Source organism: Ranitomeya variabilis, chromosome 5 (assembly GCF_051348905.1).
Source record: "Ranitomeya variabilis isolate aRanVar5 chromosome 5, aRanVar5.hap1, whole genome shotgun sequence".
In the NCBI taxonomy this organism is placed as follows: Eukaryota; Metazoa; Chordata; class Amphibia; order Anura; family Dendrobatidae; genus Ranitomeya; species Ranitomeya variabilis.
Genome location: NC_135236.1, coordinates 677,615,072 through 677,636,728, shown reverse-complemented (window position 1 = coordinate 677,636,728; position 21,657 = coordinate 677,615,072). Strand labels below are relative to the sequence as shown.

At 42.2% G+C, this 21,657-nt stretch overlaps 1 protein-coding gene across 3 annotated transcripts in view; it reads right to left on the bottom strand.

The window, feature by feature from the left end:
• TMTC1 (transmembrane O-mannosyltransferase targeting cadherins 1) overlaps positions 1 to 21,657 on the bottom strand; it is a 32,786-nt gene that overhangs the window by 5,992 nt on the left and 5,137 nt on the right. For 2 of the 3 annotated variants that reach the window (XM_077266944.1, XM_077266945.1), the window contains exons 3-17: positions 20,039 to 20,216; positions 19,758 to 19,831; positions 17,844 to 18,020; positions 15,942 to 16,023; positions 10,567 to 10,670; positions 6,736 to 6,925; positions 4,866 to 4,987; positions 4,619 to 4,786; positions 4,434 to 4,547; positions 4,022 to 4,165; positions 3,785 to 3,893; positions 2,462 to 2,564; positions 2,224 to 2,359; positions 545 to 689; positions 324 to 461 (exon numbers count right to left, since the gene is read on the bottom strand). In XM_077266944.1, coding sequence (XP_077123059.1) covers positions 324 to 461; positions 545 to 689; positions 2,224 to 2,359; positions 2,462 to 2,564; positions 3,785 to 3,893; positions 4,022 to 4,165; positions 4,434 to 4,547; positions 4,619 to 4,786; positions 4,866 to 4,987; positions 6,736 to 6,925; positions 10,567 to 10,670; positions 15,942 to 16,023; positions 17,844 to 18,020; positions 19,758 to 19,831; positions 20,039 to 20,216 — 1,984 coding nt within the window. The remainder of the gene's footprint in view (positions 1 to 323; positions 462 to 544; positions 690 to 2,223; positions 2,360 to 2,461; positions 2,565 to 3,784; positions 3,894 to 4,021; positions 4,166 to 4,433; positions 4,548 to 4,618; positions 4,787 to 4,865; positions 4,988 to 6,735; positions 6,926 to 10,566; positions 10,671 to 15,941; positions 16,024 to 17,843; positions 18,021 to 19,757; positions 19,832 to 20,038; positions 20,217 to 21,657) is intronic. The other variant, XM_077266946.1, reaches the window with a different exon arrangement.

The following is a 21,657-nucleotide window of genomic DNA, read 5'->3' as shown; positions in this document are numbered from 1 at the left end:
GAGAAAGGTCCATCCAACACATGAGGGCCCATCAGAGAGAAGCAGCAACTTATCCCAGCTCCCTGCTGCCGCTTATCTCAGGTGAATTATACTGAAAATCACGGCGATCAGATATGATCTGTTGAGAAACCTGGCAGCAAGTGCCCAGCTACACTGCCCCCACAGGTGAAAGGAAGTATTACATGTGCCTAGAGAAATAATGAGATGTATGTGTCGGTTCCAGAACAAGAGCAGCTCTGGCTAATAGATAGGGGTCCTGAATGCCCCCTCAGGTTAGATTATCAGTTAGTGGTTTCTACTGCATTTGGCAGAAGATTAGTCACCTTGGAGTGTTCTTCTTGTTTGCTGTAGATTGCGCTAAGCAGCCGGAAACATTCAGTACAGTCAGGAACCTCATCCGCTATGTGACGAGCAAGACCCTCGGCCTCATCTGTGAGACCCATCACAGCCTGGACCTGCGCCTGCAGAAATCCACAATACAGGGGTTACTCCAATACCAGGCAGATGGTGCACAGTTAATAATCACACTCAGCTGTCTGCTCACCAGTGACAGACGTAACTGCACACTATGGGGGTGAAGCGCTGTCGCCTCCTTGTACAGACGCAGAGCTTCATCGTATTGTCCTGTGTTATAATACAGAGCTCCAAGTGGGGAGATCACGTCAATATCCCGGGATAACTGCAGAGCCCTAAAGTGAGAACCAAGCAGAGAAGGTCACTAGATGGAACCAGAATCTTCACGTCTTTATGTAAGCAGTGTGCTCCCCCTAGTGGTGGCTGCAGACAGAATATTATCATGTATCTCTGTATACAGGGAGCTCCCCCTAGTGGTGGCTGCAGACAGGATTTTATCATGTATCTCTGTATACAGGGAGCTCCCCCTAGTGGTGGCTGCAGACAGGATCTTATCATGTATCTCTGTATACAGGGAGCTCCCCCTAGTGGTGACTGCAGACAGGATCTTATCATGTATCTCTGTATACAGGGAGCTCCCCCTAGTGGTGGCTGCAGACAGGATCTTATCATGTATCTCTGTATACAGGGAGCTCCCCCTAGTGGTGGCTGCAGGCAGGATCTTATCATGTATCTCTGTATACATGGAGCTCCCCCTAGTGGTTACTGCAGACAGGATCTTATCATGTATCTCTGTGTACAGGGAGCTCCCCCTAGTGGTGGCTGCAGACAGGATCTTATCATGTATCTCTGTATACAGGAAGCTCCCCCTAGTGGTGGCTGCAGACAGGATCTTATCATGTATCTCTGTATACAGGAAGCTCCCCCTAGTGGTGGCTGCAGACAGGATCTTATCATGTATCTCTGTATACAGGGAGCTCCCCCTAGTGGTGGCTGCAGACAGGATCTTATCATGTATCTCTGTATACAGGAAGCTCCCCCTAGTGGTGGCTGCAGACAGGATCTTATCATGTATCTCTGTATACAGGGAGCTCCCCCTAGTGGTGGCTGCAGACAGGATCTTATCATGTATCTCTGTATACAGGGAGCTCCCCCTAGTGGTGACTGCGGACAGGATCTTATCATGTATCTCTGTATACAGGGAGCTCCCCCTAGTGGTGGCTGCAGACAGGATCTTATCATGTATCTCTGTATACAGGGAGCTCCCCCTAGTGGTGGCTGCAGACAGAATCTTATCATGTATCTCTATACAGGGAGCTCCCCCTAGTGGTGGCTGCAGATAGGATCTTATCATGTATCTCTGTATACAGGGAGCTCCCCCTAGTGGTGGCTGCAGACAGGATCTTATCATGTATCTCTGTATACAGGGAGCTCCCCCTAGTGGTGGCTGCAGACAGGATCTTATCATGTATCTCTATACAGGGAGCTCCCCCTAGTGGTGGCTGCAGACAGGATCTTATCATGTATCTCTGTATACAGGGAGCTCCCCCTAGTGGTGGCTGCAGACAGAATCTTATCATGTATCTCTGTATACAGGGAGCTCCCCCTAGTGGTGACTGCAGACAGGATCTTATCATGTATCTCTGTATACAGGGAGCTCCCCCTAGTGGTGACTGCAGACAGGATCTTATCATGTATCTCTGTATACAGGGAGCTCCCCCTAGTGGTGACTGCAGACAGGATCTTATCATGTATCTCTGTATACAGGGAGCTCCCCCTAGTGGTGGCTGCAGACAGGATCTTATCATGTATCTCTGTATACATGGAGCTCCCTATAGTGGTGTCTACAGAGTCCTCCATAGTTCTTACTTTTTGTACCACATCTCTGCCTCCGAATTTTGGTTGAGTGACCGGTACAGGCGACCAAGATTGAGCATAGCCACGTGATGATTGGGGCGCAGTTGCAAAGCAAGAAGATAATGAGAAACGGCCTTCTGTGGAGCTCCTGAAAAACAACATCAGCTTTGTAAGTGAGAAATAATTTGCAATTACAATGTGTTTTATATTCTATTCCCTCCCAAAGCTGCATTAAAAAACTCCCACTCACCCACATCCACCAGAAACACCCCATAATTATTCTGCAGGTCTGAACTCTCAGGGCAGTTCTTGATTCCAGCCAGATACACTTCCTCAGCTTCCTCATATCTCTTCTGGGTAGGAAATAAGCAAGAAATAGCAGTTAAAAATGTTGTGGGGAGGGCGCAGCAGAAAATTTGTTCTACCCCCGATTCCTTGTATTTGACATGACCCAGTGTATCAATATGCTCTTTAAACAAAATACCTAAACAGTTACTCAGGGGTGGAGTTTGCCTGTAGTGAACCTCCAGGGAGGTCTAATTCTCATCCAATAGTGCTATGTGATTGGATGTTGAGGTGAAAGGGATGGACAATGGATGTTACTGATAGGAGTTATGACTGAAACATTGAAGTCAGAAGTAATCCCCCCATTTATACACGAGGTACATAGCTACTGCCCACTAGGGGAGCACCTTCACTTCCTCTTCATCAATACTGTATCACATCAGTTACGTTTCTGAGAATTTTATTAATACATTCCCTATGGTAGTCTGTATAAAGTATGGGTTACTCCTCAGGGTGGGCATAAATTACGCAAGAAATGCTGCCACCCTGGAGCTTTTAAAGAGTGTGTGTCGTGATCCAGGCCGGGTTTTGTATCCTGTTTCTTTTTTACTGTCTGATCAGGTCAAGGGTTAACTTTGCTCTGCCTTATTCTGGGTTCAGGTTTGTTATTTAGCTCTGATGCATCCTACAGGCGGTGTCAGTTATAGTTTCTGCCTGTGACTGCGTACCCCGATACATCCTGCTGCTTTTTATGACTGTACCCGTGTCTGTTTATTCCCTTCTTCCCGTCCCCACTCTGTGTTCCCCTTTCGTGTTTGGATTCTCTGGTACCCGACTTGGACTCTGACCTGCTGTTTTGTTTCTTGTCTTTGGCATATCTGCTCCTGACCGGTATTGACCCATGTGGCTTGTTTCTGACTCTGTGCTTGATTATTCCTTTGGTACTGCGCTACAGACTAATATCGACCCGGCTTGTTTACTATTCCGCTGGTGCGCTGCAGGTCTGCTCCTGCTGTGTGCAGTCTTCTCTCCACTCTAGTGGAGCTGCATCCACCTGCATAGCAGCAGCGTGACAGTGTGTAAACCAAAGAGTCTGGTATGTTAAAGAAGCGTAAAAGTTTCGTAAATCCACGAACAACTCATCCTAGAAGCAAGTACTTCCTGTCTGTTGGTCGTCCTCTGCTCCTGATGGGAGGGTCGATGACACAATGACATCATCAGGAGGAGGAGGAGGAGGAGTCAGCACAACATACAAGGCCGAATATACAGAATCTCGTCACAATCTCACCTGATCAGCCAGCAGGGACCCTAAACTGGAATATGCATCGGCAAAGTATGGACCATGGAGGAGAGACTCCTTCAGAATGACCTCAGCTTCTTCATTCCTGCCCTGAGTCCTGCAGAAAGTATGCACAGGCTGCACTACTGAGAGATTCTGAAGACGATATATCCCAAGGTTCAAGCTTGAGGGTGCACTACTGAGAGATTCTGGGGTCAGGAGGGGGGTCTGTGATGACTCGCTTACCTTAGTAAATTTCCCAGATTAAACAGTGCCCGGCTGTGATGCGGGCTGATTTCCAGCGCGTTCCGGTAATATTCCTCAGCCGCGGTAACGTTGGTGGTCAGGGTGCCGAGGTTGTTGAGAGCGCTGGGGTGCTGCGGATACAGCCTACGGCGGAGAGGAAATCCCTCAGCAAACAATCCGTATATCGAAATTATTTTTATACGCACTCATACAGTCATATCCAAAGCTGAATTCACAGTCCTGCTGCCTTCCTGTTAGCTCTCAGGACTAAGACCTGAGAATGAGGAGTAGAGGCGATCGGAACCTCCGCGTTGCATCGTCATATTCGCCACTATTGAATGCAGCTTTGGTGGTGACTGGAGAAGTGAATTAGATTGTAAGCTCTATGGGCGACAAGCGGCCATGCTTGTACCTTAGGACAGTTTTGTAGTGTTTTATCGCCTCCTCCTTCCGATTCTGGTCCTTAAGGAAATTGGCATAGTTGTAATGCACTTTGGCGTTATGCGGCAGCGTCTGAACTCCGGATCTGCGGCAGACGAGAGTCACTGATGACGGCAGCACAATGGCGCATTTCGACTTTACGGCTCCACTACATACCTGAACAGCGACTCCCGGGAGCGCCAGCACTCGCTCTGCGACACCGACTTACAGGAGAAGAGGACGAGGAGGAGGAGGAAGCCAAAAGTGGTGGCAGACGAGCCTCCAGGACCCGCCCGGGCAGAGAGTCTCTTCAGTCCATGGACGCAAAGAATACAGAAGCCCATGCTGGAGATGAAAGAAACAGAGTCCATGATCACCCAAACAAAAGTGACAGCAAGCAGACCTTTAACTTGCCAGTTCGTACCTGGGCATGTACAGGACGCGTTCGGCCACCACAAATCCAACCCTGAAGAAAAGATTACTGGCCGGTATGAAAGGGAAAATCAGGAAAAGAAGGCCGACTGTGACTTCCCGATGGCCCGTCCTCTGGGGAATGTTCCAGAAATACACATTACGATACAAGATGACATAGAAAATACTCAACATTATTGTTAAGTCTTGGCGAAGGATGATATGTGGTCGACCCGATGGATCCTCAGGGGTGGAGCTTGTGTACGTATCTTTGCATAGAATCTGACATGTTTGGGTAATCTGGCAGAAGTGTGTGTATTGTGTGTGTGTGTGTGTGTGTGTGTGTGTGTGTGTGTGTGTGTGTGTGTGTGTGTGTGTGTGTGTGTATATATATAGATAGATAGATAGATAGATAGAGAGAGAGAGATTACACAAGTATGCCAAGCTCCACCCCTGAGGTTCTGTCCAGGGTGCATGTATGTATGTATGTATATTATATATATCTTCTATGTTGTGCCTCATTACATCATTCTGTGACAAGAATAATAAAAAATGTGTAGTTTTCTTACCCTATAATGTAATAAATATATCTGTAATGTTCCGCAGCGAACAGGCTTTTTAGGTAGTGATACACCGCTATATGTTATATATACACACAGCACTACATTAAGGATATGATCCATGTGTGGATGTCACATTCATACTACTCCTCGGGGGCGGAGCTTAGGGAGATTTGGATAAAATGGGGTGTATCTGGAAATTTGGTAGTATTACAATGTGAAAGACAAAGTTATACTGTATACCCCCCATTGGGGGGTGAGAAGGAAGTAGAGAAGTGGTTTGTTTTTATGCGTATACATACATACACAGAACATTCCAGAAAAACTTATTATATTCCAGAACAATATGCAAAATACACACCTCTTATTTATTCTTGGCACAGGATGATGTAATGAGGCACAACTCTGAGGATAATATAATTCACAGTCACAGATATCAGTCATACCACCTAATAATAGTCCGGATGGAACCTCGGGGGTGGGGCTTGGGCAAATTTGCAATAAATGAAGCATAGCAGAAAATCTGTCAGTCTGAACGGCAGAGTAGTATCATGTCAGGTTTGTGTCTATATATATCTATGTATGTATATAAATATATTTCATTTCTCAGGTATCAGTATAGTACTACACATATGTGCTTTTCAGTAGTACAGGAAAGATGGGTGACATTAATTGGATTACAATCTGAAGAAATTCTGAGAAACTGCTTGCTAAATAGGAGAGTTAGGGGGTGTGAACACTGTCAGAGCAATGCGGTAAGAGCCAACCATAACAAGATCATTATGCAGCAGTGACCCGGGGTCGAGGTTATTAATACAAACTCGAGCGGGCGGTGTCCACGCCAATCAGATAAATTCTATAGCGGGTGTTGGAAAATATGGAGTTTCCAAGCGGTTATTTAACAGCATGAAATCTGCTTCCTGCTCAGACGATAACGATCAGGTACGAGAAGGAAACTCAGGGAGGAAGAATTGATTCTTGGGGCGGTTATTCACTGGCGGTGACCCTATTGGTCAGGGTGTGTTAATTACAAGTTACACTCAGTTTCAGCACATGAAATAATCTTAAAGGGACAGTAATCCTAAAAAGGAAAAAAATCTAATAAAAATATTGTACAAAAATAAAAAATGTATGTTCAATTTGCAGAGAATATGTAATCAACTACAATACATATTTCTACCACTAGAGGGCAATGTTTTAATAAAGGCTCCGGTGTCTGAACAGCACCCCCCATGGTCAGGAGTGGTATTGCAAATATTGTAATAAAAGGTTTCTTTCTGGAGATCTGCAGGACACCGTTGCAATAAAGAAATATAAAAATACCTTGCTCCCAGTCAAGCAGCGCAGGACGAGGGAGAGGAGGACGGCTGACAGCAGGAAAGTAGACATATTGCGGATGTCCAAGATGGAGTGGACGAGGGGAATGCTGCCCACCTGCCAGTCATAGCACAGAGTGAGAGGGCCGAGCAGCAGACAGGCATTGAACGCAAGGAGGTAGGAGAAGGTCAGGAACCTGCAATGCAGAAGAAAATATTATTATTATTTATTTATATAGCACCATTAATTCCATGGTGCTGTACATGAGAAAGGGGTTACATACAGGGTTATAGATATCAGTTACAGTAAACAAGTTTCCAGTGACGGACTGGTACAGAGGGGAGAGGACCCTGTCCTTGCGGACTTACATTCTATGGGATAGTGGGGAAGAGACAGAAGTTCGGAGGTGCAGCAGCTCTGACAGTGGTGAGGCGGCAGCTCTGGCGATGGCGAGGCGGCAGAATGGTTATTGTAGGCTGTAGGCTTTCCTGAAGAGATTGGTTTTCAGGTTCCGTCTGAAGGATCCGAGGGTGGTGGATAGTCGGACGTGTTGAGGCATGGAATTCCAGAGGATGGGGGATATTTGGGAGAAATCTTGGAGGCGGTTGTGTGAGGAACGAATAAGTGTGGAGGAGAGTAGGAGGTCTTGGGAGGATCGGAGATTACGTGAGGGTAGGTATTGGGAGATTAGTTCAGAGATATAGGGAGGGGACAGGTTGTGGATGGCTTTGTAGATCAGTGTTAGTAGTTTGAACTGGATTCGTTGGGGATTGGGAGCCAGTGGAGGGATTTGCAAAGGGGAGAAGCAGGGGAGTAGTGAGGAGAGAGGTGGATTAGCCGGGCAGCAGAGTTGAAGACAGACTGGAGCGGTGCAAGAGAGTTAGCGGGGAGGCCACAGAGGAGGGTGTTGCAGTAGTCGAGGCGGGAGATGATGAGGGCATGCACAAGAGTCTTAGTAGATTGTGGGGTGAGGAAGGGACGGATTCTGGCAATATTCTTGAGTTGGAGGCGACAGGAGGTGGCAAGAGTTTGAACGTGCGGTTTGAAGGACAGGGCAGAGTCGAGAGTTACCCCGCGGCAGCGGATTTCTGGTGCGGGAGAGAACGTGATGCCGTTTACCATAATAGATAGGTCAGGTAGGGGGGATACGCGAGATGGGGGAAAGATGATGAGTTCGGTTTTGTCTACATTGAGTTTTAGGAAGCGAGAGGTGAAGAAGGAGGATATGGCTGATAGACACTCTGGGATTCTGGACAGCAGAGAGGTGACATCTGGGCCAGAGAGGTAGATCTGAGTGTCGTCCGCATACAGGTGGTACTGGAAGCCATGGGACTTTATGAGTTGTCCTAGGCCAAGGGTATAGATGGAAAAAAGTAGGGGCCCTAGGACAGAGCCTTGAGGGACTCCAACAGAGAGAGGGCGGGATGAGGAGGTAGCGTGGGAGTAGGAAATGCTAAATGTGCAGTCGGAAAGGTATGAGGCAATCCAGGACAGGGCGAGGTCTTTGATGCCAAGGGAAGAAAGAATCTGTAGCAGTAGGCAGTGATCGACTGTGTCAAAAGCAGAGGACAGGTCAAGAAGGAGGAGGATGGAGAACTGTCTGTTAGCTTTGGCTGTGAGTAAGTCATTAGTAATTTTTGTCAGGGCAGTTTCGGTGGAGTGGTGGGGGCCGAAGCCAGATTGGAGGCTGTCAAGGAGAGAGTTAGATGAGAGGTGGGAGGAAATTTGAGCATGGACATGCTGCTCAAGGAGTTTTGAAGCAAACGGGAGCAGTGATATGGGGCGGTAGCTTTGCATAGCAGTTGGGTCAAGGTTAGTTTTTTTGAGGATGGGTGTGATGGTGGCATGTTTGAAAGCAGAGGGGAAGGTACCAGAAGATAGCGATAGGTTGAAGAGATGTGTTAGGGCTGGAATGAGCATGTTAGTGAGGTTGGGGAGCAAGTGGGAGCGGATGGGGTCAAGTGCTCAGGTGGTGAGGTGTGATTTGGAAAGGAGGTGAGTAAGCTCTCCTTCAGTGATGTTGGAGAGGGAGGTTATTAGGGAAGGGCAGAGGTCTGGTATATGGAGTGGTTGGGGTGGTGGAACAGTTAGGGTTTGCCTTGTTTGGTCGATCTTGTTTTTGAAGTAGGTGGCAAAGTCCTCGGAAGAGATGAGGGGAGTTGGAGGTGGCAGTGGTGGGCGGAGGAGGGAGTTAAATGTGCTGAACAGTTGTTTTGGGTTGTAGGATAGTGAAGATACAAGGTTAGTGAAATAGGTCTGTTTAGCGGAGGTGAGGGCTAATTTGAAGTCAAATGTAGCTTGTTTGAAAGCAGTGAAGTCGTCTGGCAGGCGTGTTTTCTTCCAACGTCGCTCTGCGACGAAAATATGATACATACTGTGTACCACAAAAGTGAGTAAACCCCACATGGTTTGGTACATATTTTATTATATCATTGTATCAAAGAGTTATATCTTCAATGTACAGTAGTCAGTGTACGCCTTGTATAACAGTGTAAAAGTGGTGTCCTCTAAATAGCTCAACACAAAGCCATTAATGTCTAAAAAGCTGGCAACAAAAGTGAGTACACCCCTAAGTAAAAATGGCCATATCGTGCCCAATTATCCATTTTACCTCCCCAGTGTCATGTGACTCATTAGTGTTATAAGATCTCAGGTGTGAATGAGGAGCAGATGTGTAACATTTGGAGTTATCGCTCTCACACTCTTTCATACCGATCACTGGAAGTTCAACATAGAGCCTCATGGCAAAGAACTCTCTGAGGACCTGAAAAAAGAATTGCTGCTCTGTACAAGACAAGCAGATTAAGGACATAGACTACTGGTCTGATGACACCAAGATAAACTTATTTGGTTCAAAAGCTGTCAAAGTGTGTGGCGGCAACCGAGTGCAGAGTACAAAGACAAGCGTGTCCTGCCTACAGTCAAGCATGGTGGAGAGAGTGTCTTGGTTTGGGGATGCATGAGTTCTGCCAGCAGTGGGGGCCACAGTTTTCATTGAGTGCCAACATGTACTGTGATATAGATGACGATCTCCTCCCTTCGGAAACTGGTCCACAGGGCAGTATCCAACATGATAAAAACCTCAAACACCTCCAAGACCCCTGCCTTGCTAAAGATACTGAGGGTAAAGGCGCTGGACTGGCCAAGCAGGTCTCCAGACCTAAACCCTTTTGAGCATCTGTGGAGAATCCTAAAACGGAATGTGGAGGAGCACAAGGTTTCTAATGTCCACCAGCTCCATGATGTCATCATGGAGGAAGGAAGAGGATTCCAGTGGCCACCGGGGATGCTCTAGTGGCCATCGGTGAAGCTCTAGTGACCTCCATGCCCAAGAGAAGTAAGGCTGTGCTTGAAAATACTAGTGGCCACACAAAATATTCACACTTTGGGCACAATTTGGCCATTTTCATTTAGGGGTGTACTCACTTTTGTTACCAGTTGTTTAGACTTTAATGGCGGTGTGTTGAGTTATTTGGAGGACACCACATTTACCCTGTTACACATTCCGCACACTGACTACTGTACATTGTATCCCAGGGTCAGATCTCCAGCGTTGTCACAAAGAATGATAGAACAAAATACTTAAAAAAAAAAAAAAAAAAGGGTGAGGGGTGTACTGACTTTTGTGATATACTGTAGAAGTAATGAGACCTATATTAGTTTGTGTCTGACGAACATGGAGATTATCATTGGATGCATCAGGTTACACACAGTGCGGCAACACCATTGTATGGACATTACTGGATTACACGTCCCACTCTTCCATTCCCAGGACCTGCACCGACAAGACGGCTCTCACCGCACAATGAGGATCCAGGCTGGATGCCGGCCACGTACCTGCTGAGGAGGTGAGGAGAGAAGGAGGCCGGATTGTCCTGCTCCGAGAACAATGGCATCGACCCTCCCATGATATAGACACGGAAACCCAACACCACAATCACCTGCGAGACACAAACATCAGTGCAGTATAGAAACCATTCAAGTAATTATATTCCTGTACATAGGGGCAGTATTATAGTAATTATATTCTTGTACATAGGGGGCAGTATTATAGTAGTTATATTCTTGTACATAGGAGGCAGTATTATAGTAGTTATATTCTTGTACATAGGAGCAGTATTATAGTAATTATATTCTTGTACATAGGGGGCAGTATTATAGTAGTTATATTCTTGTACATAGGGGGCAGTATTATAGTAGTTATATTCTTGTACATAGGGGCAGTATTATAGTAGTTATATTCTTGTACATAGGGGGCAGTATTATAGTAGTTATATTCTTGTACATAGGGGCAGTATTATAGTAGTTATATTCTTGTACATAGGGGCAGTATTATAGTAGTTATATTCTTGTACATAGGAGCAGTATTATAGTAGTTATATTCTTGTACATAGGGGCAGTATTATAGTAGTTATATTCTTGTATATAGGAGCAGTATTATAGTAGTTATATTCTTGTACATAGGGGCAGTATTATAGTAGTTATATTCTTGTACATAGGAGCAGTATTATAGTAGTTATATTCTTGTACATAGGGGCAGTATTATAGTAGTTATATTCTTGTATATAGGAGCAGTATTATAGTAGTTATATTCTTGTACATAGGGGCAGTATTATAGTAGTTATATTCTTGTACATAGGGGCAGTATTATAGTAGTTATATTCTTGTACATAGGAGCAGTATTATAGTAGTTATATTCTTGTACATAGGAGCAGTATTATAGTAGTTATATTCTTGTACATAGGAGCAGTATTATAGTAGTTATATTATTGTACATAGGGGCAGTATTATAGTAGTTATATTCTTGTATATAGAGGCAGTATTATAGTAGTTATATTCTTGTACATAGGGGCAGTATTATAGTAATTATATTCTTGTACATAGGGGCAGTATTATAGTAGTTATATTCTTGTACATAGGGGCAGTATTATAGTAGTTATATTCTTGTACATAGGGGCAGTATTATAGTAGTTATATTCATGTACATAGGGGCAGTATTATAGTAGTTATATTCTTGTACATAGGGGCAGTATTATAGTAGTTATATTCTTGTACATAGGGGCAGTATTATGGTAGTTATATTCCTGTACATAGGAGCAGTATTATAGTAGTTATATTCTTGTATATAGGAGCAGTATTATAGTAGTTATATTCTTGTACATAGGGGCAGTATTATAGTAGTTATATTCTTGTATATAGGAGCAGTATTATAGTAGTTATATTCTTGTACATAGGGGCAGTATTATAGTAGTTATATTCTTGTACATAGGGGCAGTATTATAGTAGTTATATTCTTGTATATAGGGGCAGTATTATAGTAGTTATATTCTTGTACATAGGGGCAGTATTATAGTAGTTATATTCTTGTACATAGGGGCAGTATTATAGTAGTTATATTCTTGTACATAGGGGCAGTATTATAGTAAAAAAGACCACTCAAAAATTATTAGTGGAATCCTAGAAACAACCAAAAAACCAAAACACAAGGATCCCTAAAATGTAACCTTTATTGATTATAAAAGCTAAAATCAGTTTGCTCCAATATAAGAGACAATAATGTTAGGAGAAAATTTTTTTTAAAAGATTAAAAACTAACTTACCCTATCAGGTGTCCTAATTACTGCACCCTACCTGACAGCGGAGGTTGGCACCCTAAGTTTCTGCGGTAGGCGCCCCCACTCCTCGACGGCTGGCCCTAATAGCCCTATTTACACCCTATATTCCCTAGTAGAGACCTAATCGTTCTCAGAAAAAATGAAATAAATATAAAAAAACAAGAAAATGCACAAATAAACTAGAAAAAAGCAAAAAATTGAACTCAGCAAAAAAACAGAATTATTTTTATCATATTAGACAAAAAAGGTCCCTAGTAGGGCATAACAAAACAAAATTATTGGATAACAATGCCAATATTTTGTAAAAATAAAAATTATCAATGTCTCGTTTATCCAACAAATATATCAGCGGGCCACTTCATCTCACACTGTTTCATATAGTCATATATATCCCGGGTTTTCAAACAATCAGATAGTACCCAAAAAAAGATATAATGTCCCTAATAGGACTACAGCCCACAAAAACAAAAACATCCCCGCAGGGGACCACCAGAGCAGATTGAGCAGTCAAAAAATAATAATAGTAATGCCACTCCACAGTATATTACTGTAGCATATGTTTCTACTCATCTGCATCCCAGAAGTGTTGTAGGTCCTGTGGTCATCCAGCTCCGCTGGTCTCCTGCCGGGATATTCACCCTAGATTGCCCGACGCGTTTCCCCCCCGTGGAAATCCTGGGGGTTCATCAGGGGACATGGAACAATGCCACAAAAAAAGATAGAGATGCAGGAGCGTATTCCATACCGTTGCCGTGTTATATGCCTGTCAGCTTCCTCCACGTGGGGATAGGCCACGCCCTCTCCTCGCGCACCCGGAAGTGTGTCATTGGAACGCACAAGCGTCACCGGGCGCCTGATATGACGCTCCAAGCAGGAACGCATACCAAGGGAATCACCCTCAATGGATACCTCTGCGCCTGCGTGTAGTCACAAACGAAAGTGCGTCACTGGAACGCACCTGCGCTCCAGCCACCTCACGTGACGTGTACCGAGGAAATCACCCTCACTTAATATAACACACCACGCATGCGTGGAGCTATAGCGTAGCGGTATACAACGCTACGGGGCTGCAAACTACATACCCCACCAGAGAATAACGTATGCAACGATCCAACCACAAAGCCGGATACGGGGCATGGGGAGCACACTGCCACATGACACAAATAAAAAAGGTTCGAACCCCTCACTCCTTATGAAGAGGAACACACAGATTTTACAATGAATAAACCGACATTCACCAAAAAGTAGGTATATTATGCCCAGATACCATAAACTAGCACCCATTGGATATCAGACCAGCAACATGATGAACCAACACTCCAAAAAAGAACATAATAGAATGAACAAACACAGAAGAACAAACTAATACATAAAAAAGAAAGAGATTAATATCCCCATTTATTGTAAGGGTACAAATCTACCCGACAGGTTAAATACTCATAGGGACCAAGATGGTTTTAGATGAAGCTCGCAAAGGAAATCTGCTCATTGAGGCCCAGAGGGCTCACCGACCTCAGCAGATAAATCCATCTCGTCTCCCGTTGTAGAATTTTTCTGTCCCAATCCCCCAACCTCACCGAAGGGGAAATCACCTCAATCACCCTAAATTTTTCTCCTAACATTATTGTCTCTTATATTGGAGCAAACTGATTTCAGTATTATAGTAGTTATATTCTTGTACATAGGGGCAGTATTATAGTAGTTATATTCTTGTACATAGGGAGCAGTATTATAGTAGTTATATTCTTGTACATAGGAGCAGTATTATAGTAGTTATATTCTTGTACATAGGGGCAGTATTATAGTAGTTATATTCCTGTACATAGGAGCAGTATTATAGTAGTTATATTCTTGTACATAGGGGGCAGTATTATAGTAGTTATATTCTTGTACATAGGGGCAGTATTATAGTAGTTATATTGTTGTACATAGGAGCAGTATTATAGTAGTTATATTCTTGTACATAGGAGCAGTATTATAGTAGTTATATTCTTGTACATAGGAGCAGTATTATAGTAGTTATATTCTTTTACATAGGGGCAGTATTATAGTAGTTATATTCTTGTACATAGGGGCAGTATTATAGTAGTTATATTCCTGTACATAGAAGCAGTATTATAGTAGTTATATTCTTGCACATAGGAGCAGTATTATAGTAGTTATATTCTTGTACATAGGGGCAGTATTATAGTAGTTATATTCTTGTATATAGGGGCAGTATTATAGTAGTTATATTCTTGTACATAGGAGCAGTATTATAGTAGTTATATTCTTGTACATAGGAGCAGTATTATAGTAGTTATATTCTTGTATATAGGGGCAGTATTATAGTAGTTATATTCTTGTACATAGGGGCAGTATTATAGTAGTTATATTCTTGTACATAGGGGCAGTATTATAGTAGTTATATTCCTGTACATAGGAGCAGTATTATAGTAGTTATATTCTTGTACATAGGGGGCAGTATTATAGTAGTTATATTCTTGTACATAGGGGCAGTATTATAGTAGTTATATTCCTGTACATAGGGGCAGTATTATAGTAGTTATATTCTTGTATATAGGGGCAGTATTATAGTAGTTATATTCTTGTACATAGGAGCAGTATTATAGTAGTTATATTCTTGTACATAGGAGCAGTATTATAGTAGTTATATTCTTGTATATAGGGGCAGTATTATAGTAGTTATATTCCTGTACATAGGAGGCAGTATTATAGTAGTTATATTCTTGTATATAGGGGCAGTATTATAGTAGTTATATTCCTGTACATAGGAGGCAGTATTATAGTAGTTATATTCTTGTACATAGGAGCAGTATTATAGTAGTTATATTCCTGTACATAGGGGCAGTATTATAGTAGTTATATTCTTGTACATAGGAGCAGTATTATAGTAGTTATATTCCTGTACATAGGGGCAGTATTATAGTAGTTATATTCTTGTACATAGGGGCAGTATTATAGTAGTTATATTCTTGTACATAGGAGTATTATAGTAGTTATATTCTTGTATATAGGGGCAGTATTATAGTAGTTATATTCTTGTACATAGGGGCAGTATTATAGTAGTTATATTCTTGTACATAGGAGGCAGTATTATAGTAGTTATATTCTTGTACATAGGGGCAGTATTATAGTAGTTATATTCTTGTATATAGGGGCAGTATTATAGTAGTTATATTCTTGTACATAGGGGCAGTATTATAGTAGTTATATTCTTGTACATAGGAGGCAGTATTATAGTAGTTATATTCTTGTACATAGGGGGCAGTATTATAGTAGTTATATTCTTGTATATAGGGGCAGTATTATAGTAGTTATATTCTTGTACATAGGAGCAGTATTATAGTAGTTATATTCTTGTACATAGGAGGCAGTATTATAGTAGTTATATTCTTGTACATAGGGGCAGTATTATAGTAGTTATATTCTTGTATATAGGGGCAGTATTATAGTAGTTATATTCTTGTACATAGGGGCAGTATTATAGTAGTTATATTCTTGTACATAGGAGGCAGTATTATAGTATATTCTTGTGCTCTGCGTATTATGGGGAACGATGACTGAACAGAACCCAATATTGCACTTTGCACTCACATGGAAGGAAATCAGCAGAGCTCTCTTCAGGAAGGGAGCAGCCACATCCCACATATTTCTGGATTGTTGAGCAGATGAGGCCCTAAATGTCAGAGTGAAGGATGGAGCTCGGTGAGCCATAAATACACATAGCAAATCAGAAATAAAACAGAATTCTCTGAGACGTCTGCTGTATATTTCTTTCTTCTGTTTCTGGGAAGCTGGTAATATGGCCTCCACTACAGCTTCCATGTAAATCAGCTTTCCCAGCAGGCAAAGAATGGAGTGAGGAATGTACCTCAGCATAGCGAGGACCAGGGTCGGACTGGGGTGTCTGGGGCCCGCAGGGGGAATTGACCCTAGGGGACCACCCTACAGCTATATGCAAATATCTGTAGGGAAGCATCGACTGTAAGACACAGGGGGCTCCTGCACATCTACTGTGCGCCCCCATAACTGGGATGTATAATTACGGTAGTTCACATTAATGGGGTTCTTTGGTTAAAACAAGTTATCACTGATCCATGGGCTCCACAGGATAGGTGATCGCTTAGGTCCGACCATTAGAAACTGCACCGATCGGAAGAATGGGGAAGTTTTACCCCTGACTGGACACTTATCCCCATTTTACAATGCAGCAGCAGGTGGGATGTCTGACCGCAGCTCCATTCGTTCTCTTTTGGGGCTTTTAGAAAAAAAACAAGTGCAGCCACTGAGGGAATGAATGGACCAGTGGTCAAGTCGAACTTGATGCTCCAGTCTAATGGGGATAAAAGCTCCACACTCTGGGTCCCAACAGTCAGACCCCGCCAATCAATACGTCATTACTAATCCTGTGGAGAGGGGATTAGTTTTTCCACAGGAAACCCCCTGTAAGTGCATCTCTGCCGCTGTGATCCAAGTATCTAATCTCTAATGGAAATAAAGAATCTTCTCCTAATTAATATCAGAGAGAACAAATGACTGCCATATACAACACAATCCACTATAACAAGACCAATAATACCACATACAGGAAGAAATACCACCATACCATGACCAGACCACATAGTGACCAAATAATACCACATACAAGGAGAACTACCGCCACACCATGACCAGACCACATACAAGGAGAAATACCACCACACCATGGCCAGACCACATAGTGACCAAATAATACCACATACAGGGAGAAATACCACCACACCATGACCAGACCACATAGTGACCAAATAATACCACATACAACGAGAAATACCACCACACCATGACCAGACCACATAGTGACCTAATAATAATAATAATAATAATAATAATACATGCAAGGGACAAATACTGCCACATCATGACCAGACCACATAGTGACCTAATAATACCACATATAAGGAGAACTACCGCCACACCATGGCCAGACCACATAGTGACCTAATAATACCACATACAAGGAGAAATACCACCATACCATGACCAGACCACATATTATCATCACTAGTGATGGCCCCACAAATATACACTGACATCATACTCCGCCTGCGATGGGTATGCGCACATAAGTTAGCTGTCTGCCGTTGCTGGGTCGGTGGCCTATTGCGAAGGGGCAATACATTTCAACTGAGTGTCCGAGGACACAAGCGGGCTCCCTTTGAGTCCTGCTTGGGGGCCCGCCAAAGCCCCGGGGCCCACCAGAGAATCCTCCGGTGTCCCGATGGGCCAGTCCGACCCTGGAGAGGACGACTTGTTATTCAGATCTATAGCTAAGCAAAGTGACAAGTCATAAGGAGTCTGCACAGGCGGCCATATTATCAGTCTTAATGTTAATATTAGCGTATTAATAGGCTCATAAGCCACAGTTATCATTAATGGTTGGAAGAGACGACTCCTGTACATTCTAATAGAGAGCTCCGACCCCAGCAAAATATCCAAACACCTTCTCTGACAAACCTTCGAAACCTCCTCAGACATAAGATTTGGAGATCGTACACCACACAGACCCCAAACACCGTCACACCAGTTTCCTTCACCAACATGGCGCAGGTCCCCAGCAACAGACTGAGCAGCAGGAGGAGGGGAGAAGAAGTACCGGGGAAACAATCGTGGGGAGGATTATCTTCTACGCTCCTGGAATAACACACAGATACCAATATAGCCATTATATTCTCATACATAGGGAGCAGTATTATAGTAGTTATATTCTTGTACATAGGAGCAGTATTATAGTAGTTATATTCTTGTACATAGGAGCAGTATTATAGTAGTTATATTCTTGTACATAGGGGCAGTATTATAGTAGTTATATTCTTGTACAGAGGGGCAGTATTATAGTAGTTATATTCCTGTTCATAGGGGCAGTATTATAGTAGTTATATTCTTGTACATAGGGGCAGTATTATAGTAGTTATATTCTTGTACATAGGGGCAGTATTATAGTAGTTATATTCTTGTACATAGGGGCAGTATTATAGTAGTTATATTCTTGTACATAGGGGGCAGTATTATAGTACTTATATTCTGTACATAGGGGACAGTATTATAGTAGTTATATTCTTGTACATAGGGGCAGTATTATAGTAGTTATATTCTTGTACATAGGGGCAGTATTATAGTAGTTATATTCTTGTACAGAGGGGCAGTATTATAGTAGTTATATTCCTGTTCATAGGGGCAGTATTATAGTAGTTATATTCTTGTACATAGGGGCAGTATTATAGTAGTTATATTCTTGTACATAGGGGCAGTATTATAGTAGTTATATTCTTGTACATAGGGGCAGTATTATAGTAGTTATATTCTTGTACAGAGGGGCAGTATTATAGTAGTTATATTCCTGTTCATAGGGGCAGTATTATAGTAGTTATATTCTTGTACATAGGGGCAGTATTATAGTAGTTATATTCTTGTACATAGGAGCAGTATTATAGTAGTTATATTCTTGTACATTGGGGCAGTATTATAGTAGTTATATTCCTGTTCATAGGGGCAGTATTTTAATAGTTATATTCCTGTACATAGGAGCAGTATTATAGCAGTTATATTCTTGTACATAGGAGGCAGTATTATAGTAGTTATATTCTTGTACATAGGGGCAGTATTATAGTAGTTATATTCTGATACATAGGGGCAGTATTATAGTAGTTATATTCTGATACATAGGGGCAGTATTATAGTAGTTATATTCTTGTACATAGGGGCAGTATTATAGTAGTTATATTCTTGTACATAGGGGCAGTATTATAGTAGTTATATCCTTGTACATAGGGGCAGTATTATAGTAGTTATATTCTTGTATATAGGAGCAGTATTATAGTAGTTATATTCTTGTACATAGGAGCAGTATTATAGTAGTTATATTCTTGTACATAGGAGCAGTATTATAGTAGTTATATTCTTGTACATAGGAGCAGTATTATAGTAGTTATATTCTTGTACATAGGGGCAGTATTATAGTAGTTATATTCTTGTACATAGGGGGCAGTATTATAGTAGTTATATTCTTGTACATAGGAGCAGTATTATAGTAGTTATATTCTTGTACATAGGAGCAGTATTATAGTAGTTATATTCTTGTACATAGGAGCAGTATTATAGTAGTTATATTCTTGTACATAGGAGCAGTATTATAGTAGTTATATTCTTGTACATAGGAGCAGTATTATAGTAGTTATATTCTTGTACATAGGGGCAGTATTATAGTAGTTATATTCTTGTACATAGGGGGCAGTATTATAGTAGTTATATTCTTGTACATACTGTAGGAGCAGTATTATAGTAGTTTACTCTTATACATTTATCTTGTTGTACCATTTATCTAGTTCAGTGTCCTAAAGCAGGATGATACATAGCACAGAGATGTCCTACCTTATGTAACAGAGAAATGCCAATAAGAAAAGTGCACAAGACATGACGTCCGCTCGCCCAACAATTCCAGCCACCTGCAGGGAACAACATTTTTTTTTCTATATTTTGTATATTACTTTGTTTTATCATTGTTGTACTATTGCAGTAGTTTACATGTGACTTACATGTATATGAACATTCAATTTACTGAAAAATGTGGACCAATTATGGCGGTCTAATTTATTAGTCTTCTTTTCCAGGAGGAGATATAATGTAGTATCTACAGATTTTACTCTACTTACCGCCTCCGTGTGCACGGGGTGTACAGCGAAGAGCAGGGATGAGGCCACCGCTTGCTTCCTGTCCTCAAAGACGGCGGTGCTGCAGATATACCCCAGCAGAGCGCTCACCATACAATGTAACGCCACATTTACTGCATGGAAATAAAACGGCTCCAGGCCGCTCCAGTACACGTTTACTCTGGAGGAGAAAGGAGCAGAAAAGTTACGGTATTATTGGCTTCTGGATAATGAATTTACTATGTTGTTCTCCTGCTATAGGATTGGCCATTTAAAGGGGTTTACATAACACTACTTTTATGTGACGAGAGGAACCCGGTCGCTGATACTTTACGGCTGACAATAAAGTGGGTGGGGCTAATACAAAGGGTGTGGTTTCTTATTACTACACAATTTTAAGATCCGGACTCATTGCTGCCACTTCACAACTTTTCAGAGCTTTGTTTCCATTTCTGGGTGCTTCTTGAAGTATGTCTGGGGTCATTGTCCTGCTGGAAGACCCATGACCTAGGAAGCAAACCCAGCTTTCTGACACTGAGCACTACATTGCCACCCAAAATCCTTTGGTAATCTTCAGATTTAATGATGTCTTGCACACAGTCAAAGCACCCAGTGCCAGAGGCAGCAAAACAAGCTCAAAACATCTTTGAACTTCCACCATATCTGACTGTAGGTACTGTGTTTTTTTCTTTGTAAGCCTCATTACGTTTTCGGTAAAGAGTAAAATGATGTGCTTTACCAAAAAGCTCTATTTTGGTCTGAGCTGTACACAAGATGCTTTCCCAGAAGGATTTTGGCATCCTGCAGTGTAGCTTTTTTTATATATCTGTGTCAGCAGTGGGGTCCTCTGGGGTCTCCTGCCATAGTGTTTCATTTAATTGACATGTAGACAGATAGTTTGCACTGCCACTGATGCACCCTAAGCCTGCAGGACAGCTTCAATTTCTTTGGAACTTTATTGGGGCTTATACACCACCCAGACTAACCTGTATTGCAACCTGTTATCACTTTTTCTCTGCCATCCATGTCCAGGGAGATTAGCTACAAGGCCATGGGTTGTAAACTTTTGATTATGTTACGCACCGTGGACAAAGGAATATAAAGATCTCTGGAGATGGACTTGTAATCTTGAGATTGTTGATATTTTCCAACAATTTTGGTTCTCAAGTCCTCAGACAGTTCTGTTCTCCATGATTACTGTGGCTCACACAGACACACAATGCAAAGATTGAGTCAACTTCTCCCCTTTTTTATCTGGTTTCAGGTGTGATTTTCATATTGGCCACACCTGTTACTTGCCATAGGCGAGTCTGAATGAGCATCACATGCTGGAAACAAAGTTGTTTACCCGCAATTTTGGAAAGGTCCCAACAATTTTGTCCGGCCTAATTTTAGGTTTTTGTGTGAAATTATGTCCAATTTGCCTTTTTTCCCCCCTTTGTTTTTTTTGGGGGGGTTGTTCCAATACACGAAGCAAATAAACATCATGTGTATAACAAAGCAGGGGGAATTGCAATAATTTTCTGGGAAAAAAATACTTTGTTTTCTCAAACAATTTCACGGGTGTCAACAATTTTCGTCATGACTGTAAATTGAGAAATTTCGTTATTATTTGATCTACT